This window comes from Meriones unguiculatus, chromosome 12, assembly GCF_030254825.1.
Source record: "Meriones unguiculatus strain TT.TT164.6M chromosome 12, Bangor_MerUng_6.1, whole genome shotgun sequence".
NCBI lineage: Eukaryota > Metazoa > Chordata > Mammalia > Rodentia > Muridae > Meriones > Meriones unguiculatus.
In genome coordinates this window covers 29,364,431-29,390,851 of record NC_083360.1, presented here as the reverse complement: position 1 = coordinate 29,390,851, position 26,421 = coordinate 29,364,431, and the positions used below count along the sequence as shown (strand labels likewise).

The 26,421-nt window shown below is 55.1% G+C and overlaps 1 protein-coding gene across 1 annotated transcript in view; it reads left to right on the top strand.

Moving 5' to 3' along the window:
* The first annotated feature begins 803 nt into the window (after positions 1-803).
* Positions 804-26,421, top strand: part of Dok7 (docking protein 7) — a 32,005-nt gene continuing 6,387 nt past the window's right edge. Inside the window, exons 1-7 of the mRNA XM_060365453.1 lie at positions 804-1,199; positions 1,291-1,336; positions 8,929-9,159; positions 10,663-10,863; positions 20,195-20,314; positions 23,013-23,132; positions 24,026-24,753. Of these exons, the coding sequence (XP_060221436.1) occupies positions 1,146-1,199; positions 1,291-1,336; positions 8,929-9,159; positions 10,663-10,863; positions 20,195-20,314; positions 23,013-23,132; positions 24,026-24,753 (1,500 nt within the window). The 5' untranslated portion in view covers positions 804-1,145. The remainder of the gene's footprint in view (positions 1,200-1,290; positions 1,337-8,928; positions 9,160-10,662; positions 10,864-20,194; positions 20,315-23,012; positions 23,133-24,025; positions 24,754-26,421) is intronic.

Below are 26,421 nucleotides of genomic sequence, written 5' to 3'. Positions count from 1 at the left end.
GGAAGCAGCCGGAGGAGTCTGTGCACACTGCAAGAGTGGAATACAGCTTTGCCCCTAGCCCCTTCCTACCTGGACCAGAACTCCTTAGGGTTGAGGATCAGGATGGGCAAACACACGGGGCTTCGTTGCTTGTCTGAGTTTATTTTGCTGGATGCAGTTGGTTCCCAACTGCTGGTGTTCTCTGTCTCCTGGCGTGTTCCTAAAACATGGGTCTTCTCTGGGGAGTCTGTGACATAGGTCTGACAAAGCACTTAGGTTCCATAGTAATCTGGGGTGGTCATAGAAAGCTCAGGACAGGCCTTGAGTGACCCTAGTCTGAGCATCAGGCTCAGAAGAGAAATCCAGACGCTGAGGCGGGTTGGCTAGGCAGGGGGTTGTCAGGCAAGGCGGCTGCCATATAGCACAGCCCCTTAAGGTCCTCCATGCTCCAAGGCTGGTGCAAACTGGTTCTCAGAAATGGGAGAAACCAGCTAGGGAGAACTGGGGCAACGGGCTGGCACAGTGGGTCCTGGTCCTGACAGCCACCTGCGCAGACATCTGCTCTGCTATCTCCTCTGTGTGCCTGGAAGGTAGCCACCTCTCCGGGTGGGAAAGGCCTAGGAGCTGGGAATGCCCTGGGCCTGAAGTGTTCTAGGTTGGTCTGTCGTCAGGGGTGACTTGTGGCTCCATGAGGTGGGGGAAGGGCAGGTGCAAAGGATGAAGCCATTGAAGCCAAACTAAAAACCAAAATCGGGACTGAGCACAAAGCCTTCTGTGGGGTCTTGGGACAGCTTCCTTCCCTTTGAGAAACTGCCTCTGTCCCAGTTTCTCCCCCAAGGCTGAGTTTCAGGGTCTTAGGTAGTGGTCCTGAGGCCTGGCAGGAGCAGTAGGGATTGGCAGCCAACTGGCTGTAGAGGCCGCCCAAGCCCACTGCCACCTACTGGCTTGCAGTTTGCTAGGGTCTTGAAAGACCGCGGCCCCGGGGCGCCCCGCCCAGTCTCCCCTGCATCCAGGTCCCGGTGTCGCTGCGCCCCGCCCTCCGCGCCGGGTCCGCCCTCCTGGCGCAGCCCAGGGCCCTCCCGGGAGCTATTTTGAAAGTGACCCTGGGCTCGGGCGCCCAGGGCGCGTGGAGAGGGCGCGGCGGGCGGCGGGAACCATGACAGAAGATGACCGAGGCAGCGCTGGTGGAGGGCCAGGTCAAGCTGCGGGACGGCAAGAAGGTTGGGGCGCCGCGGGGGCGCGGGGCGGGCGGGGGCGGGGGCTCCGGGCGGGCGCGCCCGGGCGGCCTCTCACGGTGTCCTGTCTCCGCAGTGGAAGAGTAGGTGGCTGGTGCTGCGCAAGCCATCGCCGGTGGCAGGTGAGCGGCTGGGCCGCGGGCGGGGCGGTGGGCGGCGGGTCTCAGCGAGCCGACTGGACCCTGCGGGCCCTGCAACGCGTGGCCGAGGTGCCAGCTCTCCCGAAATAGCCTCAGGGGAGCCACTGAAACCCGGCCCCGCGGCGGTAACCGGAGAGTTGCAGCCGTCCGGCGCCGGGACCCTGGGACCCGTCCACCCGCAACACAGCTCCAATCTGGTCCCGAGTGTGGAACTGGAGGTCCTAGCTTCTTTGTGGGCCAACCCCTTGCCCAGAGGGACTGTAGCCTCCCCAAGGAGCAGCAGGCAGAATGTGTTATAGGTAGGGGCATAGGTGTCCTGGTTAAAATGTTTGCATCAGGAGCTCCCAAACCGCATCCCAGGCAGTGCCTCCTCTCCCTAATGTCACCCTCTCAGGTGGGGCAAAGGTGGCTCTGCCAGGTAGGAAGAGTCAGAGTCCTGCTTTTGTGTCTCAGAAAAGTTACATCTGCCTTTTTTGGAGACACGCTTCTGGGAAGAGAAACTGGTACCAGGATCTGCTCCCTCAGGATGGGGAGGGCCAGCAAGGAGCCAGGGCATTCGGCAGCTCCAGCCTGGGCCTGCAGCTGTTTCAGGAGACAGGTGCCTTGGAGCTGGCCCAGGCACCCAGGGGTCTGTAGGGGAAGTTGGGTGGGGTGTGCGTGTGGCAGCCTCACACATGTGCAGGCAGCGGGAGTGACTTCCAGGATGCTGGGTGTCTGTCAGCTCCCAGGAGGGGTGGCACCACACAGTAGGTTGCTTTTGTGGAGAGTGTCTTTTTTTTTTTTTTTTTTTTTTTTTTTTTTTTTTTTGTTTGCCTGGGTCTCAGCTTGCTAAGGATGTCTGGAAGAGAAAGAATGGAGATTGGAGAGTAGAAGGGCCCCTGGACATTGCCAGGCTTGGGGTGGGGGGTGGAAACAGAGAGAAGTAAAGATCATAGTGAGAGTAAGAGGCTTTGGTCAGCTCTGTCCATGTGCAAAACACAGCTGGTGAGGGGTCATAGGGAAGGCTGCTGGGGTAGATGCTACCCCTAAGAGCATCCTAAGGTGTGCTCATTGACTCTGTTGGGCTCTGAGAGCTTCTCCCGTGCTAGGCAGTGAGCAGGCCAGAGGCCCCCAGGGGTGACACTGACAAAGGAACCAGAGGAGGCTCTGAAGTTGGCTGGAATATGTTAGGGGTAGGAGGTGAGTCAAGAGGGGAGGGTGTGGCCCTGCCTCTGTGCCTGTCTCTTCAGAGCCTGCTTGCTGTCCCACTACTGCTTGGGCTTTTTGTGACCTCTTTCTGAGCTAACAGCCCATAGCCCCCTTTCCACTTCCATCCTCACTGTGAAAAATTTTCTCCTACCTCCCTGTCTTGTCCCACCAGAGACTGGCTCTTCCCTGCCCCATCCCTGCCTCCCCCCAACCCCCACCCCAGACCTAGGCTGACACCTGTGTCCTTGAGGACTTGTCCTCTGGATTCTTGATCTGGTATAGAAGGGAGAAGAAGGCCGTGCTTTCTTGTCCTAAGAAATCAAGGGATCCTTGGCTTTAAAATTGTGACTGTCTTTGTGGAGGCTCATGGGAGGTAGTTGAAAGGGACCAGGAGGTTGGGGAGCAAAGAGTTCTCTGTCAACATGCTCTCTCTCATGTGTGTACCGCCAACACTGGCAGCTGTCCTGTGGGAAGGATTTAGCTTGCAGAAAAGAAGAAAATGTTTTGAGCAGAGGTGTGTTCCACAGTGCTAGATCTGTGCTAGACAATCTGAGCTCATGGAAGGGAGTGGTTAAACAAAACTGTAAAATGTTGCAGCCTCCAGCACAAGTGAGCACTGGGCCACAGTGCCCCAAAGGGCTGGTTAAGGTGGACTTCTTCCCACCAAGCCTCTCTCAGTGTGGGGTCAGAGTGTGACTGTGTGTCTGGGGAAGGGTGGGCATCTGGGTCTCCTCTCTGGGCAGGCCTTCAGGAGAGGGGTGCACTGTGCTGGCCAGTGGCTCTCCACGGCCAGAACTTCGGTTCTCAGCCTGTCTTCTTTGTGGTGTGGTCTCCTGATGGAGAGCTCTAGACAGCCCATGGAGGGTCCTCAGATATCTGGACAGCATCCTCAGAGGCTGCTAATCTCCTGCTTCCCATTTGAGCTGTTGCAGGGGCTACACCCAGCTTGGGAAAGCCACCAGGAGGAACCCAAGTCCTGGATCTTGCAGCGAAGATGAGTTACAGACATAGAAGTGGGGGAGTCTCATAGCCCATTCCTGCCCAGGACCTTGCTCTCCATTCCTGAGCTAGGGTTTCCCAGCTCAGCCCCATCGTTAAGCAGCCATGGTCTGACTTTCCCAGAGAGGTGCAATGACCCCACCTTCAGAAGAATACCCCACCCACTGCTCATGATGACGGCAGAGGCCTCAAGTCCATACATAGGGACAGGGAGCCTTGAAGCTGGAGTCCTGTGCCAGCCAGTGCTCAGGAAACTTTAACCTCGAAGTTGGTAGCTCTGATAATGGCAGGTGTATTTCAGTAAGACTGAGATCCATGGGTGGTGGTGGTGACTTCCCAGTGGGAGGGGGTGACACTTCAGCCCAAGGCTGAGGACAGGACAGGATGGCAGCCAGACTTCTCTCTTTATGGGAACATCACCAGGAATGGGAATACCTGGGGTCATGGCCTGGTTCGGCTCCTGTGCTATGTGACCCAGAGAAGCGCATCTTCCTTAAGTATGTTGTCCTTAGCTGGATGCTCTGTGTTGGTCCTTGCCTGGCTACTCCCACAGCTGCCAGGAAGGTGGTTGGAGAGGACAGAGGTGGGCCCTGTCCTACCTGGGCCTCGGCACTGAGCCCAGCTTATGGTGTACACACGCTTAGGCACACCCATGCCTTTGAGTCTTCCTCACTTATGTGAAGAAGTGGACATGGTGTCTTTCCCAGGATAAACTTTGGACCTGGGGCCTCACACTCCATCTTGTCCCCATGTGTCCCCAGGCTCAGGGTGCTCTCAGGCTGCTGCTTGCTCCTAGACACAGCACTTCTGAGGGTATTGCTTCAAGGTCACTGTGACTTCCAGGGCTGGACTTACCTCACAGCCACCACCACTCTGTTCTACCTCCTCACAGCTCCACCCTCCCTGTTCCCTCGTAGCCTACAGGCCTGATCACTCTGTCTTCTCTGTGGTGTGTCCCTCTACCCAGAGACTTTAGTTCTGCCTGTCCCTCCTGCCCTCTGCATGGCCCTGGGCCCTGGCTGTGAGGGCCTCTGTGAGCTCATGACAAGTCCATGGTTATTTTTACATCTTTAGATGCCTTCCAGCTGCCTGCCCACATGCCATCCAGTGTCCAATGGGCTTCTTAGCTTCATCCATCTAGGAAAGACCCCGGTCCCAGCTGTATCCCTGAAAGCCCTCCCCAGGCATCCTCTTCCTGCCCCCATGCTAGGAACCATTTTCTAGTCTTCACTGCCCCCTGCCAACCTACAGACAGTCCAGTGGCTGCTGCCTGGAAGACTGGGGCAGGTTCACATAGCTGGTGCTGAAGCTGCCTCTTCCTATTTTCCCCTTCAGCCTAGGCCCACAGCATCCCTTAATGGGATAGGACAGGAGTGTCTGAAGCTGTGGTTGTCCCTGTGAGTCTGCTCTATGCAGTAGTCAAGGCTGGGGCAGACTTTCATGCTCTGTACTCTTAGAGCTAGCTCTGGCACCAAACCTTTCTGGCTCACCTGCCTGTGACTCAGTCCCCTGTCCTCTTGGCCCTTCAAGTCTTCATAGAGCCTGCTGCGCCTTTGTCCTGACTGTTCCCTGTGGGGCTGCTAAGCTGGATCTTCCGGGTTCATTTATTTGCTCATCCCTGAGAGGTCCCCCCACTCCACAGTCAGGAGGATCCTGCCCACCATCAGTTTACCTATTCTTACAGTTCACCATAGTACTGGGCCAATAGTTAGCTGTTAGCTTGTATGTCCCAGTGTCTCTTCGTTCAGGTTCATAGGAGATGGGACAGGGTGACAGAACTGGAGTAGCAAGGTAGGGGTAGGGCATCTGGAGCAGTTAGTGCTTAGGCTTGGCTCCAGGGAACCATTTTGATCTGTCCATCCAATTGCCTCCATGCCCAGGCCCATGGAGCCACATGACTTAGGCTGAAGACCCTGGCAGTGCCTGGGAGAAACCCCTCCCGCTTGTAAACCCGAGCACCACAAACTGGCTTCCAGCAGCAGACACTTATCTCTTTAGGGCAGAAGAGTGAGATCAGCCATAGCAGGCCACACGCTCACTGCCTTTTCTTGCTCATAGTGGCTCTAAATGTCCTTGACTTACGGCCTTATGGTTCCACCCCCTGCCTGTGTCCACGTGGCCTTTCTCATACCCCATCTTCTGTTTCATCCGAGAATGTGTCAGTGTCCCCAGGAGAACTGAGGAGCTTGTCTCCCAATCTGCAGCTTAAGTCTTTTACCAAGTGTCACCTTTATAGGTCCCCAAGGCTGAAAGTGGTCACCATTCATCTCCTGCTGATATAAGAAGGGGTTCACAGATTCTCAGTGTCCTGAGGCACAGGTTGAGAGTTTGTGTATCCAGAGATCAGATAGATTGAGGGGTGGTACCAGTCCACCAGGAATAAGGTTTCAGGATCAAATACGGGGTCCTTCCCTGTAGCTCTTTAAACCAGGCAACATCAGGCTCAACACCATGCGTGAGCAAATTCTACCCTAGAGTCGAGATGGGCCAAATCAAGTCCGCTGCCTGCTCCTGAGGTGTCACTGTCAGCCTCCACAGTCTTCCCACGCCGTGCTGAAGGCTTGAGATGAGTGGTTGTGATAAAAGCTGCCATCTCTGCAAAGCTAAGGTGTTTAGCTGTCTGGTATTCCAAGGAAAAGTTTATTGATACCCTTCTTGCTCCTACCATCAGGAACATGAACTTTCTGAACAAAGGAGTTGACAGTGGGCTGTCCCTGAAGCAGCAGGCTGTTCCTGGATGAATTTTGGACTCTCTGCTATGCCAGGACAGGTTGAGGTTTGGGCCACCATTGGAGCTTAAGGAACTGGACTGATCTTGATAGAGCTTAAGGAACTGATCTTGATAGCTGTGCTGAGGGTCCCTGGGGTTGCAGAGGAGGAGCAGGATGTGAAGGAGATGGTTAGAGACCCTAGCCTGAGGGTGCTCTACAGGTGAACATGAGAGGAGCTGAGCAGTTCAGTAGGGTGGCAGCACTGGGGCATGAAAGACAGGCAGGTTTATGGACAGGGCTGAGGTGGCCAGTGTGTCTGTTGGGTGGGCAGCAAGGTCAGCCTCAGCAAACAGTAGCAGAAGCAGGACACTGGCTCAGATGCTACTTCTGTCATGGTGGGTTCTCAGGGGAGGAAGGGCCTGGAACTCTTGAGTCCTGCCTGCCAGGGACTTGAGAGGTGAAAGGAGCCAGAGCTTTTTGGCCTCAATGGGGTGATTGGTGCTTGCTGGCTACAAAGCTTACAGACAAAGCTTACAAAGCTCAGCAGGCAGCCTTGTGGGCTGCAGCTGAAAGCGGTGTGGAAATGTGTGAACCCACAGTGAGCACCCACATTCAGTCCTCAGGACATTGGTTCCGGTAGGGTCATAGGTGCTGTGTTACAGATGAGGACGCTGGACCTGACAGCTGGAGGGAGAGGTGTCCCCCTGAGACTGTGGACACACAGGGCCTTGGCTATGCTTACTCCCACTGTTCCTGTGATTGCCTTGGTGGATCCCCAAGTGGATTTTCATTTCTCATGTGACATGCTTGGGGATGCTCTTGAGGGACATGTTCTGTTTTGCTTTCTTGTTGTGTTTATGTCTCTCGGGCCCAGTTTCTTGCTTTGTGCCAGTGAGTCTATCGTTCAGGCCCTTCTCACCCGTGTTTGAGAGAAACTGAGCCAGAACCCGAGGTGACAGGTAGACTCCTGCACGTTGCCCCCATCCTCGGTTGGGAATGGCTTCTCCATTTTTTTAAGGATATAAACAATGGACAAGTTCCCAAACAGGAAGTGGAGCCCAACCCTGTTTGTTTGTTTGTTTGTTTGTTTTTTAGCAGAAGGGAGGCTTTATTTTAGGCCTATGCTCCGGAGGGATAAGAGGCCATCACGATCATGGTAGGAGCATGTAGGCGTGGTACTGGAGCAGACACTGAGAGCTCACATCCCCATCCACAAGTAGGAAGCTGAGAGGACTACTCAAAATGGCATTTTGGAAACCTCAGAGCCCACTCCCAGTGGCATGCATTTTCCAGCAAGAACAGACCTCCTAAGCGTCACCCCAATAGCTCTACCAACTGTAGCTCTATCAAGTATTAAAACAGACCTGTGGCCATGTTGTAATACAAAATGCATTTGGTACAACTTCAACAGTTTCCACAGTCCTCTGTTCCCCTCACCGTTTAAAAGCCCACAGTCCATCTCTCCTGAGGCTCAAGACAGTCTCTCAACTGTAACCCCAGCTTCAGAGAGACAAGACATCATCACCGTCATGGTGAGAAGCATGGCAGCAGGCAGGCAATAGTGAGGGATCACACGATAGTCTACAAACAGGAAGCAGAGGACTTAGCCTCTTTTGGAGATAAGCTCTCAAGTAGTCCATAGTGACTTGCTATATAGCCGAGGGTGGACTGTGGCTCCTGGTCCTCCTGTCGTCACCTCATTGGTTTTGTAAGTGGCACACAGCTGTGCTTACTGGTGAACGTGCTGCCTGGCTGCTTGCCCACCCTGTTAGGGAGCAGAGGAAGAGACTCTGTAGTCCCCAGAGCTCTGGCCCTCATGGAAAGCTTGCTGGGATCAGCCTCCATGCTCCTGGCTCTCAGGCTCTGGGTAGGGAAGGAGCGAAAGCCACAGAGGCTCTGGGAGTCATGGTTGGGATTTGGGTCCTTGAGTGGGTTTGCTGAGTCTGTTCCTAGGAATGTCTGGCTTTACTCTTTGGCCCCTGTGCGGCTTTCTCCATTCTCAGTGTAGCCCAATATATCCATTTGCTGAGTGCCATATGCTATTTGGGGTTGCCTCACACAAAAAGGTGTTTAAGTGTTTGCATTGAGCCTGTGAGCCTACACCCTCCTCATGCGTGGGCACACTGAGGTCCAGGTGCTGCTGGTATGGAAGCCTGGCTACTGGGGGGAGGGGAGGGCTTCTGACTAAGGCTGCTGGTGACTGTAGAGGGCAGGGAGCTATGAACGTTGCCTGCATCAGCCTACCCAGCTTCCATTTGTCTCATGAGGAGTGGCACACCTGGGGTACAGTACAATAGCAGTGCTGACAACTCCAAGGCAGATGAGAAACACACTTGGGGTGGAGTTCCAAGATGTCCTTGTTCTGGGGGCACAGGGAGTTGAGACCCATTTACCACACTATACAGACTGGGCAAAAAGGGGCCAGAAGCATGGGGCTCAGAGCGGACCCCAGGGTCCTGATGGGATGAATAAAGGCTCCAGACATCCAGAGCAAGAGTAGCTGGTTTTGCTCTTGTCCTGTGGCTCTTTTGGGGTGGGTAAGTCATTTGTTCAGGGCCAGCCTTGAACTTGGGTCTCTGTCCAACAGTGCTGAGGCCTTCTAGGGACAGTGGTAAAAGGGTGGAGGCAATGAACAGTATAAGCAGCACCCTGATGACCTCTTGCCTGTCTGAACAGACTGTCTGCTGATGCTGGTCTACAAGGACAGGTGTGAACGCTCCAAGGGCCTGCGGGAGCGCAGCAGCCTCACCCTGGAGGACATCTGTGGCCTGGAGCCTGCCCTGCCCTATGAGGGCCTGGCCCACACTCTGGCCATCATCTGCCTGTCCCAGGCTGTCATGCTGGGATTTGACAGCCACGAGGCCATGTGTGCCTGGGATACCCGTATCCGCTATGCACTGGGCGAGGGTGAGTGCCATGAGTGCAAGGTTTGTGGTGAGGCCCCAGAATCCTTCACCAAATGTGGGCCGCAGAGATGAATGAGACCCCAGGGAATCTGTAGAGGAGATGAAAATGGGTGGGTGTCTCAGAGTAAGAGATTCAGGTGGGCCCTTTTGGGTGCTTGGGCCAGGGGCTGAGGATGGACTTGGTGCCATGGCCCTTTAAGGTTCCCAAAATGATCCTGTTAAAACTAGCACCCTTAGCTAACCGAGCTGGTCCTATGTCATTTAAAGAAGGACCCTCCCCACCCCCATTCTTTGTGACCCATGTGTTCTGTGCCATTGCAGAGCTCATGCAGAGGGATCCATGGAAGCCACAGGATTGACTTTCAGGAGTTCAGGGTAGGAGGAGAGAACCAACTCTAGAAAATTGTCCCCTGACCTCCACAGGCACCCTGAGGCATGTGCACACTTGCACTCCTACATATCTCACACTCGATGATGATGTGATGATGATGATGATGATAAATGAACTAATAAGACATACTGCCCACACGTGCTGAGACTTAGGCAGCTGAGGCGGAAGCTTTGCTTTCATTCATCCAAGAACAATGTAGCCTGGTGGACCAGTCCTAGAGTTGTGGTGTGGACAGTGCAGTGAAGGTCCAGGGCAGGCAGTGTTAGTATAAATGCTCTCATCTTTCTAGAGAGTTCTCTGGTGGTGGTTCATAGCTTGGTTGTACCTCCCACCATCCAGGCAAGACAGAGATCATCCCATTAAGTGGTGGGCTTCCCAGCCTCTCAACAGATGTCAATAGAGAACTGATGTGGCTTGACAGACCCCTGTAGATCTAAGGGTGAGCTTGCCAAGGACAAACCCAAGGCCACAGCTTGGAACAGGACAAGGTGGCATCATTACTAGGGTCCCTCTGGCTCTGGGGGCTAGAGACGAAGTGCCTATACATAGGCAGTGCAGGTAGACAGGCTGTTGTTGGCTCACAGGGATGGGCTTCTGAAGTAGCGTGCCCTAAGAGAGAGGGGAGGAAGGAACGAATCGGACTGTGCTCCTTAAAGGCTTTCGAGGCAAAGCTCTGAGCTGAAGCAGCTGCAGCAGCTTCTAGCTGCCTCTGAGCCATGCTAGTGGCAGGCAGACCTGCCAACCATTGCCTCCTAATCTGGGCGCAGGGTGAGACATACTCCATGCCACACACCGAAGTGGGACCTCCTGAACTTTGCTTTCCCATCTCTGAAATGAGACCACATTGGCTGCTTTGATGGGAAGGGTCCCCAAGGGGTGGCCTCATTGCACGGGACCTACATTAAATATGTTAGGGTGGTCAGTGCCCTCAGAGAATATGCTTGACTCTGACTAAGGAAGATCCTGGCATATGGGCAGGACCTAAGTGGGGCCCGCTGACCTCCTTAGCACTTCTCGACTCTTCTCAGCTTCATCAGCCTGTTCCCGGGATGCTACTTCTCCCCCCTTAGCCACCCCCTGGTAATACCCTTTTGCCCACTGTCTGGCCCTCAGTACATAGGTTCCATGTGACAGTAGCTCCTGGCACCAAACTGGAGAGTGGTCCGGCTACTCTCCACCTCTGCAATGACATCCTCGTCCTGGCCAGAGACATCCCTCCAGCCGTCACGGGGCAGTGGAAGCTGTCTGATCTCCGGCGTTATGGGGCCGTGCCGAATGGGTTCATCTTCGAAGGCGGGACCAGGTGTGGGTACTGTAAGTATGCTGTGTGGGGGGGATACTGGGGACACTCGAGCTGATTGGCCTACGCATGTTGGCTTGGGGACCTGATGGGAGGCTGTGGGCTGGGTCCCCAAGCAACAGAGCTGCAGTGGCTCAAGTTGGGCATGGCATTCAGCAGAGCCTGAGCTCTGGCTGTTTCTGGGGATGAGAGGGAGCTTGAGGGAGCCTGGGAAACTCCAGAGAGCAATCCGGTGTCACTGTGTTGCTTGCGTATGAGGTTGGTGTCAGAGCGCTTCTGTTCAAGTTGAATGAAAACAAGACAAAAAAAGTAAGTGCATGAGTCGGGGGTTCATGGATGCCACAGTCAGAGAACTGCATTCACTGGCCAAAAATTCCTCTCGACCAGTGGTTCTCGGCCCTCCAAACACTGCGACCCTTTAATACAATTCTTCAGGTTGTGACCCCCAACCGTAAAATTATTTGCTACTTCATAACTGTAATGTTGCTACCCTTATGAATCATAATGTAGGTATCTGATCTGCGACCCCTGTGAAAGGGTCATTCGACTTCCAGTGGGGGTTCTCGACCCAGAGGTTGAGAGCTCCTGCTTTAGACAACTCCCACCCCCACCCTACAGCTACCTTCACTGCTGCGCTGCCCAGAGCTGCCTGAATGTCGACAGTGAGATGGCCACATGTGGGAAGGGAGGGTCTGGCCCTGGGTGGTATAAAGGTCCTATCCCTGAGTCTCCAGAGGCCACGCTATGCAGGCCTCAACTCATATGTGAGCAGGCTAAAATGGGTGCTGAAATGTGACAGCCGTGCTAGGATGGTGTCTGGTAGCTAGGGTGGGATCTCAGTGGATGGGTGGTGTTTGGAGGACTGTGAGGCCTTTCATGCTAGGAATGAGTTGGTGCAGTGACTCCACCCCCACCCCATGCTGCTCTCTGAGGGGACTGCATGTATGGTGGGGGAGTAGGGACCTGCAGTGACTGAAGGAACAGAGCCCTTTCCTCTCCTAAGAGGCCAGCTGCACTGCACATTTGTGCTGGTGCCCAAGGTGCTCACCCTCCTGGCAACCTGCCCTCTCATGGGGTTGAGGTGACCATGGTTGGTTGCTGTATCAAGGCCAGGGAGCCCCTGTTGTCTAGAGGCCCAGACCTTGAGTGGTGGAATTCCTAGGTCAGGCCTCTGAGACTCTTGCAACCCGCCCACCCATCCCCACCTTTGTCAGGGATGTCCCCCTGACCTATACTGGGGTGTGAGATATAAGAAGTTGGGGCTTAGCCCCTGTAGAGCATAGCCAGGCTCAGCATGGCCTGATTGGATGTGTATTCACAGGGCTCCAGGAGGGATGCCTCCCTCGTCCTGAGGTGACATTGATATGTGTTGTCTGCTGCCTGGACCTCGAGTTCCGAAAGGGCTGAGTTGAAGTGGACACCATGCCCCACAGTCTCTGTTGGATACTGGGAGTTGACATTGGGCCTCTGAGTGGGAGGCAGTCCTATGAGGACCTTTGGGGAGATGAAGTGTGATCTACAGAGATGCTTAGAGAAGGGACACAAAAGGAGTTGAGGCAAGGCAACATCCTTCCCTGGACAAAGGGACAGCATGACACCACAGCACTGTGGCAACATGATATCACAGCACTGTGGCAAGCACAGCCATTTCCCATGTCAGCTGTGGTACCCAGCCTGCTCCCTTGGCAGGCCTCAAGAGCAGAGGATTCCAGAATGACCTGTGCCTGGGATGGTGGGGTGGCCATTTGGGCCCCTCTGTTATTTGGTAGCTGGGATCTGCAGGCCAGTCAGTCATAGAGCGGCCTCTCTTTCCTGGGAGCCTTTCCATTTAGGAGTTGCCGGGGTCACTCTGATTGAGCAGGGAGGGATCCTTGCTTCAAGGTCTGTGGGATTTCCAGATTAGGGGTGGTGCTGGCCAGCATGCCTTCCAGGCCAGGCAAGACTCCCAGGTGGGCTGGGCTAGAGGACCCATTTCCATGGAGGCCTGTTCACTTTGACTGGGCACATTTCTCCTCTGGGGCCTCTGAATTTACAGCTCGGTTTCTTGGTGCCAATGGGCTCCTTTCTGCTTGTCATCATCCTGGGCACTGCCTGTTAGCTCTGCTGAGAAAGCAAGCACCTGACCTGGGCTGTTGTGTTTTCCCTGTGCCTGTGGTGAACTATTCAGGGCTGACCCGAGGCTTCTGAGCAAGGTCCTGAATTAGCTACGGGAGGCTGCCTGGAACCACTGTGCCTGGAGCCGGCTAGTCTGAGTCCTGCTTCATAGCCCTGGCACTGGCACTGCTGGGAATTCTCTCCCTCCAGCTCAAATCCTACTTGGCCCACAGGTCACTGGCTGCTGGAAAAGGCTGTGTGGTGACCATGGTTAGGTGTTACATCAGGGCCAGGGAGCCCCTGTCATCTAGAGCCCAGATTTTGAGTAGTGTGAGGAGGCTGTGAGACATAAGGTTGGTCTTAGCTCCTGTATACCATAGCCAGGATCAGCACGGCCTGACTGGATGTTTGTCCACAGGGCTCCAGGAGAGATGCCTCCTCTCTCTGGGAAGACCTGAATGGAGGGACTGACTGGGCAAGCCCACCCCTCTGCTCCTGACAGGTGCCCCAGGGCTCTGTTCTCCAATAGAAACACACTTGGCCCACCTCCAACTGGTCACAGAGACTGCTGCAGCCAGCTGGGTGTGGTGGCACACACCTTTAATCCCAGAACTCAGGGAAGCAGAGGCAGGCAGATTGCTGTGAGTTTAAGGCCAGCCTGGTCTACAAACTGAGTCTAGGACAGCCAAGGCCACACAGAGAAACCCTGTCTTGGATTAGAGAAGGGGGGAAAGAGACAGAGAGACACACAGAGAGAAACTGTTGCAGACAAGCTGTGACTCCCTGACACAACCTGGGACACAAGGCAGGTGGGCAGAAGGGTGACTGGAAGCCATGTGTCCACCCTATAAGTGGGCAGACCTAGGAAAAGAGCTGCAGCCTAGTGTGGCTCAGGGAGCAGCAGGTGTCTGGAGTCAACCACAAACCAGGACAGGGTTGTTAAAGCAACAGACATTGGCTCCTTCACGGTCTGGGACCAACAGTCCCCAATGAAAGGGTCAGTAAGACCTTCCTTTAGGGCTCCTGGGATTATTTTTGATTTCCTCATTAACTGCACTTTTGGTGTCACAGCTGGTATCTCTGTCTGTCTGTCTGTCTCTCTGTCTCTGTCTGTGTCTCTCTCTCCCTCTATCTCTCTCTGTCACTGGCTGTAGGGCCAGCTGGATCAGCCAGGATACTATTGTGCTTACATCCCAAACCAGCCCATCTGCAAAGACCCTAACTGTATATACATGTGGACAGGTCTTTTGGGAGCTACCATTTGGCCATGATGGTTATAAAATTTGCATCATGGTGCACATGGCTTGTCCAGCTTGGAGGACAGATGACTAGAGAGCATTATCAGAAGGCTTTGGCAGATCTTGAATATGTAGAATTAACATTCTCTTCCTTCCCTGAGTACAGACCCTGGCATGGTCCTGCCCCCTCCAGAACCTAGCTTGCTCCCCAGAGAGCATAGAGGTGACCCTGTCCCCAGTGTGGTTTTTCACCTACTCAAACTTCTTGGTTTAGTTGTATGTCAAGGACCTTGTGGGGAAGAGAGGTATGGGGCCACTTGCCCTGGCTTAGTGGCAACCGGTAGAAAGGCAACCCAGGTAGACTAGGATGGGGAGACCTGTCATGGAGGGCAGGTAAGGCTGACATTAAGGATGAGCAGAAGTTCCTGCAGAGGGAACTAACCCTGCTTCTGCCAGTTGCAAGGCTTCCTGGGACCATCTCCACACTCCCAGCATGGCAGGGTCCTCTAATGCTAAGAATTTCGTCAGTGTCAGACGGCAAGGGGGTGCCCGGCTGTCCCCGAGTCTAGGTCAGATCATCTTGGTGGCCCTCTCTCAGGTACTGGGCCTGTCCTTCTCCTCCTGTGGAATCTCCTTACAGTCTCCAGGGAGTTCATCTCAAGCCTTGGCATCATTTCTGCCCCCAGCATCCATCCACTCACAATCATGGCCACTGGAGACAGTTTGTATCCCCCTTTGGTGAGATCTGGAAAACACATTTGAAACAAATAGCCCTGTATGATTCTGATACACAAAAGTGAAATATAACCTCACAGGGGTCTCATAAAGACATGGAGTCCTGGGGAAAGGCACAAGAAAGGGACACCAAGGCATGAGAGAGCTGGTCACTGACCCAGGCTGGGCCACTAGAACAGTGTTTGCTGGGCACTTGGGAATGACACTTACAGGCCCCATGGTACAAGTCTGGAAGGGGCAGAGGGACTTAAAAGGTTCTGCTTTTTCTCCAGACAAGAACAGGAAGGTTTAGCTGCACGGCCAGTGGTTTCCAGGAGTGCTGTCCAGATGGCGACTATGGGAGAGGAAGGGCTCCATGCTGAGGTGGGGCAGCAGGATCAGGGCTGGGATGAGGACCCTTGGCTCTTGGAGCTCAGTGCCTTTCTAGCACTATGTCTATGGGAAGCAGGGGCAGTGATGCAGGCATCCCAAACAGGAGGCGTCCAGAGCAAAGCCTTTTGACTTAGAGTGACATTCAAGAGATGTGGCCACTTGTAGGGCCACTGTGGCCTCCAGAGAAATCTTGCATTCAGTGGCTGGTATTGAGCCTGGACTCTGTGGCTGCCTGTCACAAGTCTCCAGGCCTGTAGTTGTGTCTTTTGCTGGCATGGATTTGAGGGGACTCCTCTCCCTTTATAGACATATAGTGACATCAGCATACAGAGTGAGTCCAGGTCCCATCAGTGTGGAACCTGCTGTCACACAGAGCCCAGGCTGGCCACAATGAGAGCCACCCTGCAGGACCCTGAGAGGGACACATCTAAACTCTCACATGCCCTAGCCCATGGGGCCTTGCTACCTGGGGACTTTTGCCCTAGCTCCATTTTGAAGAAGAGAAGACTAAAGCGTGAGCTGCCACGGGTGTTTGTGGCCAGGTGGGGGCGGTGGCGGAAATGGCCCAGCTCATGTATTGCTGTTTGTGTGAGCAGCTGTTCCTGAGGCAGGGTGGGGCTGGCTGCTTACCCCAGGGTTCCATCCGCCACGTGCCAGCCCTTCTTCCTCTTGAGGAACAAAAGGCCTTCTCGGGCAGAGTGGGCATCAAGCTGGGAGCCAGGGAGCAGGACCAGCTGCTAGGTAATTCAGACTCTGCCAGCTGTCAGAGGCCGCCATCTGTGTCCTCAGGGGCTGATTTGCTGCAAGCTGTTTGTTCTAGACAGAAGAGAGTGGAGAGGCACAGGGCCCTCTGACCTCTGAAACAGGCCACATGACCTCCTGGGGTACATGGAGATTTCATGCCTCAGCTCGGGCTGCTACACAGGAGAAATTAGGTGTTGTAGACAGAAACCTCACTCTTTGGAGATGTTGATAATGGTGACAGTGATTTGACTGCAGTTCTTCAGAACACTTGTGATAGAGCCCAAAGCCTTGGCTTCCTTATCTATACAGGAGAGCAAGTAACAACTCCACCATGCCAGGCCTTCCTGTGGCCCTGTGCACTTGCAATGTGCCTGAGCTGGGCCTTGGGGACTCCCCTTCCTACGGTCTGGAAGGGACCCCTCCATGCCTAAGCTGAGCCTGGCTCCTCACTCTCTTCCTGAGGACCAAGACCTCAGCTTGGTCTTCAAGAAACAGAAGAGTCAAGGCCTATGAGGAAGTCTGTACTGGTGTAGGCTGCGTGGGTGAGCAGGCACCCCGAGGCACAAAGAAATGGCAAGAGGGCAGAAGCAGCCAGAGGAATAGGAGTCATGGAGGAGTGGCCTCATCTGGGCCTGCATAGAAGGTTCCATGAGTTGATGAAGGTGCTGTCAAAGCAACCCAGTGACAAGCTGAGAGGGTCTTTGGCTAATGTCCCCATACTCCATTAAGGGAGAAGCTGGTCTCTGCTGAGGCAAGCCTGAGCCATTTGGAAGTGTGTGTATATTTAGGGGTCATTGTCAGAGTGATTTCAAGGACACTCTCCGAGGGATCAAAAGCTGGTACATCCTAAGAGCTCTTGGCTCCCCATCTTTGGGTCCTCGTGCTACCTGTTGCTGCGCAGTGAGCACCCTGAGTGCAGTGTCCGTTCTGGTACTTACAGTTCTGGGTCAGAGTTCTGGGCAGGGTTCAATGAGGTGGCTCATCTCTGTCCCTCTAGGCACAGACTGGGTCACTCAAACAGTGAAAACCAAGATGATAGCAGGGGCTGTGGTTGATAGGGAGGCCACAGTTTCTCTTCTAGCTCCTTTTCCAGCAGCGTAGCTGTTTTCCCTGGGGTGGGTCATTCTAGGTAGGCACAGTGGGTGGTGCTAGGCTCCCTCAGTGATCTGGAAGAGTAGAGTGTTGCTGCTGTCACTTTATACTGTTCAGAGGAGGCTCGGGCTGGCCAGGAGTTGGTGAGGGAAGTGGGACTAGCCTCATGGACAGGCAGTCACATGGACAGGGACATGAACCTGGGCATTGGCCTTTCTTGGAACGTACAATCCAATGAACAACAAAGAGAAGGTCCCTGTAGGTGTCTCTTTACTTTTACCTAAGGGTGGCTCCTCTGGAAGCAGGTCCTGGGAGGTCACCAGGGTCGCTGTCACAGGTGCTTGGTCTGGAGTCTAGTGCAGCGGACAGGAAAAGGGATACGAGGCAGAGTGAGCTTCACGGGGGCTATGTCAGAGGTGAAGGCACCTCAGGGTGGGCATCTGGCTTCCAGAGCTGGGGATAAGGGTCAGAGTTTGGAACTAGTAAAAGGTGGCATCGCAGTGTTTCTCAACCTGTGGGTCACTTAAGACCATCAGAAAACAAAGATACTTATATTACGATTCATAAGAGTAGCGAAATTACAGCTATGAAGTAGTAATGAAATAATTTTACAGTTGCGGATCACCCCGACATGAGGAACTGTGTTAAAGAGTCACAGCATTAGGAAGGTTGAGAACCTCCGTGATACTGTCTTAAAGGTCATTGCTACATGCTAAGGAGTATGGATGGGCATCTCCCATGTAGAGGGATGCCAGGCAGGGCAGGCATGTTTAGGGAGCCCTGGGTGATTCTGGGAGCCTTGGGCAGGTAGGGAGGACAGAGGGGACAGAATAGGAAGTAGAAATGTATCCTGAGGAGGCCTCATCCCTGGACTCTGAAGGCCCAGGTTGATGGACCCTTGCATGTGGTGTCCTTTAAGGATGTAGATGGGGGGAAGAAACGGTGTAGATGGGGTGTCTAGGAAGGATGCCACATGGGCACTTGGGACCTAGGTTGGTAGCTGCTAGGTTCCTGGGCCTTGTCTGTCTGACTGTGTCTTCTGGGTTGGAGCGTGAGGGATATACTCCACAGACGCCGCCGTGGTGGAATGCAGGACCGGCTCCACTCCCTTCGGTAATGTGGTTTTTTATAGTCGAGGGACTGATTGTCCTGTGGCTTCTGCCAGCTGCCTGTAAGCTCAGGATTAGAAGCCTGGCCTTCCATGAGAGCTGGGGCCAGACTGACTGAGCCCTACAGTGGGTGGGGTGGTAGCTGGGGAGAGGGAGCAAGCACGAGATGCTTTGTGTGAAGTGGCCAGCAGATGATGGCCAGAAAATACCTCACTTAACCGGCGCAGTTTTTGGCTTGTAGGACTCTTCCACGAGGTCCACTGGGGCCTTGCTGAGCTGGTGAGCCTCTAGAGGTGGCCTCCTGGTTAGGCATCAGGGGAGCTGTCCACTTTTGCTCTGCGTCCCACCTCTTCTTTTGGTCCACAAAATCCTGGTAGAACCAGTTCTGTGGTGCTGGGCAGTGTCCCAGTGGCCTCTGCCCTAGGCTTGAGATGCCCTTGTCCATCTCATGGGTATTGCTGCCTACTGTGGATTCATTTGCTTATCTCTAAGACAAGAATGGTAGTTCGGGACACCAGGAAGCTTCAGCAGTCACAGGTGCTGTCCCAGGTACACAGGTGTGCAGTGGGATGGCCACACAGGGGGAACTGCAGCCCACATGTCTTGGGACTGGCTGAGTCCCCTGGAAGGCCCATGTTTGTTCAGCAAAGATGGAGTGTGACCTGGAGGCAGAACATTCAGTGAGAAGACTTCTCAGCTCTTACCTTTTCCCCAGCCGTCCAGAGCTGTCCTTGCCTTCTATCCCTGAGAGTCCTCCTGCATGGAGCCTGCCTGCCTTTCTTTGGGCAATGGCAGAGGCCTGGAGCAGAGAGAGATTCTTGTGTGGTGACATACCAAGTGTCCAGCCACGTGGCCTTGGCTCAGTAGGTGGGTGCAGCCATCCTGGCTGCTCTGTCATTCACTCAGCCAGGGAAGGATTTCATTCACCCTTGGTGGAGGCACGGCCCAGCAGGAGGGCCGGCCTGGTGCCTGATGGCACATGGCCTGGGGGTGCCCTCACTGCTGACTCATTGCTCTAGGCTTCTCTGGGCACAGAGGCTCTCAGTACCTGCGTGGTTCCTCTGCCCGAGTGACCCTGGGCTGATTGCATGCCATTCCTTCCTTCTGCTGAGTGGACAGGGGGCCAGAGGCAATCCTGGGACACACGTGCTACCTCAGGGGTCCCCCTTTACCATTTGACCTCCAGGAAGGGGAGAGGTCACTCGATGTGGGGATCACCACACTAGGCAGAGCGACAACTGATTGTTTGTGGGATGGGCACGCCCACAGGTGACTTGGCACAACCCTGGGTGAAGGTCTGAGTCAGTGATGGCCATACTGAGATGTCGGCCTAAGCCCCTGGAGACCCCAGGAGGCCTCCCAAAGTGCTTCCCTTGACCTTAGCACAGGCTGGGGGAAAGCCTCAAGAAGCTGAGGGAGCCTGGAGGGCATACAGTGGCCTGTCCTGTGGTGTCTCCCTGTAGGAGGTACATGCTGTGGGCTGGTGAACATCCTTTTAGGAGAGTAGCCTTGGACAGTGCAGTCGGGACAGGACGCCTGTGAGGTGTGGGACCACTGGGCTCAGGCCATGCAGTGCTATTTGGGAAGGACACCCAGCTGGCATTTTGGCATGAGTTTCCCTGCCAGTCCCTCAGCATTGCTAAAGAGACAGCACTCAACTCAGCACCCCGAGGATAGATTGTTGCAGGTGGAGAAGGCTGCTTCTTTGGCCCAGCTCCAGTCAGCCTGGGGTGGTATGCCCAAGGCATGGCTGGTTCTACATGTGAGGCACTGATGGGCTTCCTTAGCAGCAGAAAAGACAGAAAGGTGGTGCTGTGGGCATGCGGCTTCATGAGGTTGTATTAGGTCACTTAGATTCTGGCTGGAGTTTGCTTGCTCAAGGCCTACTCTGGGTATCTCTCCAACCCCTGCTGGGGCTGGCTGACCCCCACCCCCTGTATCTCTCTGTCTTTCCTCTCCAGGGGCTGGAGTCTTCTTCTTGTCCTCAGATGAAGGAGAGCAGATTAGCTTCCTGTTTGACTGCATTGTCCGGGGCATCTCACCGACCAAAGGCCCATTCGGTCTCCGGCCAGTTCTCCCAGGTATGTGTGGGGATGCTACAGGATGGTACACTTGCTGTCCAAGGGACTGGTAACCTGCTTCATCAGCCTAGTGAGGTAGCCTGCCCTTTCCCATCCACAACTAAGAACCCTAGAGCCCACTGGCCTGGGACTACAGCCCTCTAGCCACTGTGGTTCCTAAGGGGTCTGCTGGCATGTCTCAGGCCTGGCTCTCCTGGAGTTGCCCCTCCTCCATGGACATGGACCATTGGAACCCTAGAGCCTACAGCCTTCTGGTTGAGGCAGGTGAGCCACAGCTACAGGGACTGGGCAGTAAGAAGCCCAAGACCTTGGAGACGGGGCAGAGAGAGCCTGGCCCTAGGTCGCTGGCATGTGGGCAGCTGATTTGTCTCTGCACATAGGGGTCAGGACCAGGGTGTCTGAGCCTGGCATCTGGACTAGAACCACCCTGTGAGGTTATCTGGTGTGTGTGTGTGTGTGTGTGTGTGTGTGTGTGTGTGTGCGTGTGCATGTTCATGTGTGTGTGTTTCAAAGTGTATATTGGGTTCGCTCCATAGAATATGCCTCTTGTCCTACTCCTAATCTGCCAAGGGCATCTTGGCCAGGTGTGCTGCTGGAGCTAACGGGCTGATGGCCCTGGCACTGAGGAACCCAGAGCAGGATGAGTTGGGGGCTTATATGGATGGTTCCCAATGGATGGTGTCCAGGTGTGGCCACACACAGATGGTCCAAGCTCCATCTGCTGTGTCCCTACATGGTCACCATGCCGGGGGTAGGGGACACAGTTTCAAGTGCTGAGCCGGACCCACGGGCACCACCAGGACCTTCATATTTGCTGCCCACCCCAGAGCAGCCAGTGAGTTAGCCGCTGGAGATCCTGAGGACTTTCCTGTGGTCAAAGCCCTCCTGCTGCCCAGTGGTCTGGGCAATGTGGCAGCGCACCCTGCTGGTATCTTTCTACTTTTCAGTTGTATAATAACAAAGGGGAAATGCCAGGGGACCACCAGGGTCTTGGGGTGTAGAGAGACCATGTTTTCCCCCAAAGACATCTTTTGAGGTCCCTAGAAGCATAGTCACCTCACAACACACCCAAGTGTGTGTGACACTGGGGTGTGCCTGGGAGCAGGACTTGGGTTTTAGGGGTACCCACTCTCCTGCTTGTTTTAAATGTTTCTGGGTGAAGAGAATACTGGGCATGGCACTGGGCAAAGGATGGCATAGATGGCTCATCTTGGAAGTGAGTTGTTCCCCAACACAGCAGGGAGTGGGCTGTCCCCAGATAGGGCCATTGGTGACCACTACGGATGGTTTGGCTGATAGGACATCCCAGACCTGCCCCACAGTTGCCCCTGTCATATCACCTGGGAATGCTCAAACAAGGCAGCTGCCAGGTGTCCTGCCCAGTATATGGGGTCTTGGGTCACCTTAGCATATCAACTGTGTGGACCGTCGTCAGCATCCAGCTAGCGCAATTGTGGAGTCCTATAGGGCTGACCCCCTGCAGGGAGAGGTTGTGGGAGGACAAGGGCTCTGTCCTCTGTGCATTAAAAAAGTCCCATTGTGGTGAGGGGATCCTGCGATGCACACTTCTGAGCAGCGCCCGCCCCACTCTGTAGGTTTGCTGCTGTGCAGGCCCAGCAAGGCCTTTGCCTTCCACATGAGAACCCAGAGCCTAGAGAAAACTGGAAGGGAAGGATTCTGGAAAGTCCTGTTCTGAGGACAGCATTCTGATACTTTAGTGACCCTCTCTAACTGGGGAGAGAGGGACAGATGTGTGTCACTACTGCTGGAGGTATGCCATTCAGAGCTGAGGAAGCCCATGGCAGCAAGGTGCCAATCATAGAAGCCTCTCTCAGGGCTCTCTGGGACCAGCTGTGCTTCAGGGTATTTCTGAAGGAAGGAGGGAGGTGGCTGTGAGCTAGAAAGGGGTGGCCAGAGGCTTTGCTACAAGGTAGCTTTTTTTCGTGCCAGTGGCCGTGCAGGGAACATGGACAGAGCCAGAGGAGCAGTCAGACTGCTGACTGCTCACAGCCTGGAATGTTGACATTGTCAAGGGCCGTAGACAGGCAGTATGGATATGTTCCAGGAGGTCCTTGCGTGTGAGCACCTCAGCAAAGGCAGCAGGGGAAGGGTGGGAAGGACAGGGTGGAAATCTTTGCTGTCACCTATAATGGTACGGCTCAGGGATGGGAGATGATAAGGGACCAGGAAAAGGTCCCACCATCCTGCCAGCCACAGAACTATGGAGGTATTTTATTCAGACCAAAGTGGAGCTCCTGAGAAGTGGGTGTGGTGACCCAGGACTGAGCAAACCTCTCCTAAACCAGGGGAGCTGTGGGACTGAGGAGGTGACACTATTGGTGAAGGGAGGCCCATAGCTGGTGGGGGTGGAACAGAGGGATCTGGTTGTCTTAGTGGGGTTGTCACAGGGACAGAGACCCAGGCTGGGCAGTTCAGGGACATGTCCACAGGGGCAAGAACACAGGCTGGGCAGATGGGGTCTTGCTTACAGAGAGAGGCCTGGGCTTGGCATCTAGGGGGCCTGAGTGGCTGGTTTAGGTACCCTGTCTTTGATGCCTTGCAGGTGAGCCAAGGCATGGGGCAGAGCTGGCTCCAAGGAGCCATCTTAAGCTGCCTTGGCTCTGAAGGTTCTGGACTCACCAGGTGTCCTGGTGGTGCAGGGGTGGTTGTTGCCTCACCGATCTCTTTCTCTGCACAGACCCGAGTCCTGGGGGACCCTTGGCCTCAGAGGAACGTGTTGCCCAGGAGGCGCTGGAGGCCCTACAGCTAGAGAAGCGGCTCAGCCTGCTCTCACACTCTGGCCGGCCAGGCAGCGGAGGTAGAGTCAGTGGTTAATTTCATCTGGGCTGCAGGGACCTCTCTCTAAGTACTGTCCTTCCCACTTCACTCGGCCACACAGCAAATCTCTCTGCATGGGCTGTTGGAGTCCCCTCGTGTATATGCTCATGACCTCTGACTTGTGCAGGTAGCTGTCATCTGTTTCAGCCATGCTTTCTCCCATCCATCCATCCATCCACCCATCCATCCATCCATCCACCCATCCATCCATGCATCCATGCATCCATGCATCCATGCATCCATGCATCCATCCATCCATCCATCCATCCATCCATCCATCCATCCATCCAGTCATCGTTCTTCCTGCTCATTTACTGCTTTGTTACCCATACGTTTAGCCACTCATTTCTTCCACTCCTACTCCTGTGTATTCATCTATTCTTCCTTCATCCATTCACATACAATATGTGGACTGGTATGTCCAACCTGGGAAAGGTCTGGGATGGTGAAAGAGGGTGGGTTGCCCCAGGCCTTGGCTGGGCTAGAAGGTGGCCAGGATGGTAGTCACAATAGTTGGGCTAGGAGAGGAGGAGGGAACTCAGGAACTGGGTCACAGATCCACAGCATGAAAGGGCTGTAAGCAGGTACCTGCCTCAGGGGACACTGTAGAGGAGATGGTGGGGTCCAGATGGAGAGACCCAGACTGTGACCAAGGAAGTGGCTGTGGGAGGAAGGTTAGGGGCTCTGAAAAGGCTGGCATTGAAAGCGGGCCAGGGGCTGGATGAGGAAGGGGCTGTCCCGAGGATCCTGGCCTACTGATCCAGCTTCCAGGTGTAGGGGCTGGGGAGGAGTAGACTGTCATAGCACTCGGACGAGAGACCACCCCTCACCTGCTTGGACCCCACAGCAGCCTCAGTTTCTGCTTTGTCTCAGGGGATGATCGGAGCGTATCCAGTTCCTCCTCTGAGGCCAGTCACTCAGACATCAGCGCCAGCAGCCGGCTCACTGCGTGGCCGGAGCAGTCCTCGTCCTCAGCCGGCACATCCCAGGAAGGGCCAGGAGGGCTGGTGGCCGCCCAGGGCTCAGGAGAAGCCATGCTGGGAGGCTCCAGGCCACCCCTCAAGCCACTGCGGCCTCGGCAGTTACAGGAAGTCGGCCGCCAGAGCTCCTCTGACAGCGGCATTGCCACAGGCAGCCATTCCTCCTACTCTGGCAGCTTCTCATCCTATGCGGGCAGCAGCCTGGACGTGTGGCGGGCAGGAGAGGAGTTTGGGTCCCTACTCAGCCTGCCGCCTGGCGCCAGCGCACCTGAACCCAGACTGTGTGCCTGCCCACCGGGGGCGGCCGAGTACCAGGTGCCCACTTCATTGCGACACCACTATGACACACCTCGAAGCCTGCGCCAGGGTCCCAGGGACCCAGGCCCAGCTGCTCAGGGCGGCTCTGAGCACAGTTCAGCCACGGACTTGGGTGGTCAGGCATCCACGGGGTGTCCCTCCAGTTCTATGGGAGCTCGAAGACGGGGACAGACAACGGAAGGCCCAGGCAGTGAAGCGGCGCTGCCCAGTCCATCCCCTGGCGAGTCCTGGGAAGCAGGCAGCCCCCACGCAGGGCTGCCTCCAGCTTTCTTTTTGTCATGTTCAGTCTGTGGCGGACTCAAGGTAAAGCCCCCTCCCTGAGATAGCAGGCTGGCCGCTGCTGCCAAGGGCTGGATACGACCCCTCCAGACAGGAGAGGAGGGGCCCTAGCCTCTTTGCAGAGGGGGTGCTTTGTGCTGTTTTGAGAAGCCACCAGACCTGTAACAGGGGCCTCAGGGGCAGGGTGACAACCACAGGGCTGTCCTCCCCTAGGTAGATGCTGTGGCTGCCAGTGACGGAGGCTGGTCAGGTTGGGGTCAGGAGAGCCCCTGAACCAGCTTCTCCACCTATCTTTTCACCCGGTGGATCGGCACAAGGGTGCTATGCCCATGGGCTCCTGCCATTTATTGCACTGTCAGGGGCAGAAGACCTCCACGGCTGAGGTCAGTTCTCAGAGAAAACAAAGCTTGGCCTGGTCCACTGTCCTCTTCCGGGATAACTGGCCCTCTGTCATTCTTGGTCGTTTCTGCAGTATACAGGTACACTGCCTACCCAAAATTAAATCTACTGCAGCTGTTCTGGAGTCCCTAGTTCTGAGAGACGGCAGCTCTGTGTATGCAGCCCAGAGACCGGGCACGGTCCATGTGTGATCTGTTTTACACGTCACCCTGCAGCACCCACAGGTGGGGGCGGTGTCCCATCCTGTGGGGAGGAAACTGACGCTCAGGAGGCTCCATGATTCGCGGGGTCTGTGGCATTGACGCCCCCTCTGTGCTTCAGATCAGCCTGCTCTTGAGCCCCTGGAGGGCTCTGAGAAGTGGGTGGCCTGACAGGAGTATGCATCACCTCCCAGAGGCTGAGTTTGCCCAGGCTCCCGAGATCAGTTTGCTGGAGGGCGTCTCGTAGAACCCTCCCAGTAGTGTTCCCCTATTCAGGAGTGCCTCCTTGCTGGGACCAGGAAGCTGGTGGCCAGGACCAGGTGGAAAAAGGAAGGGCCGTGCTGGCATTTGGAGGGCTCTGGCCCTGCCCACAGGTCACCCTGGCTCTGTGCTGGGCCGTCTCCTAACCCAGGCTGTGTGTTCCCTTGCACGGAGCAGAGATGCTCTGCTCCCCTGTGTCAGAGGGTCAGTGCGGCTGTGCCCACCCCTTATGAGTCTCTCTGTTGGCACCGATGGTTTCAATCTGCCAGGCCAACTTACCTGTAAAAGCCTTGATTTGTACCTGCATTGCGGCCAATCGTGTTGCTCTATTGAGTTTTTAAGATCTGTTTGTAATACATTCTCAGACTGGAAATAAAGTTATCTTTTCTTACTGCCTTGCCTTGTTCCATTTGGCCCACTTCCCCTGCCAGGCTTGGGACTGAGGAAACTCCAGGGGCCTTTAGCCTGAGGTCTGGGTGTGTGGTTGTGGGAAAGAGGACAGGTGGCTTTGGATAGTCCTTGGGGCCTGGAGACACGTTGTATGTGTGTGTGTGTGCGTGTGTGTGTGTGTGTGCGTGTGCGTGTGCGTGTGCGTGTGTGTGTGTGTGTGTGTGTGTGTGTGTGTGCGCGTGTGTGGTGGGTGGTGGCTTGTGGAAACCACACTGAGGTTGGCAGTGGTTTCTCAAACTCAGGCCCCGGACTGCCCGTGTGCAGTGTTGGGTGTTTCATCTCTCCCCTCAGGGCTTGCTCTGAGCTCAGACTCACTCAACCCTGAATCCAACCCAACCCATTTCATTTTTTCTGTGCAGCGAGAGCTCTGAGCAGGCCCTCC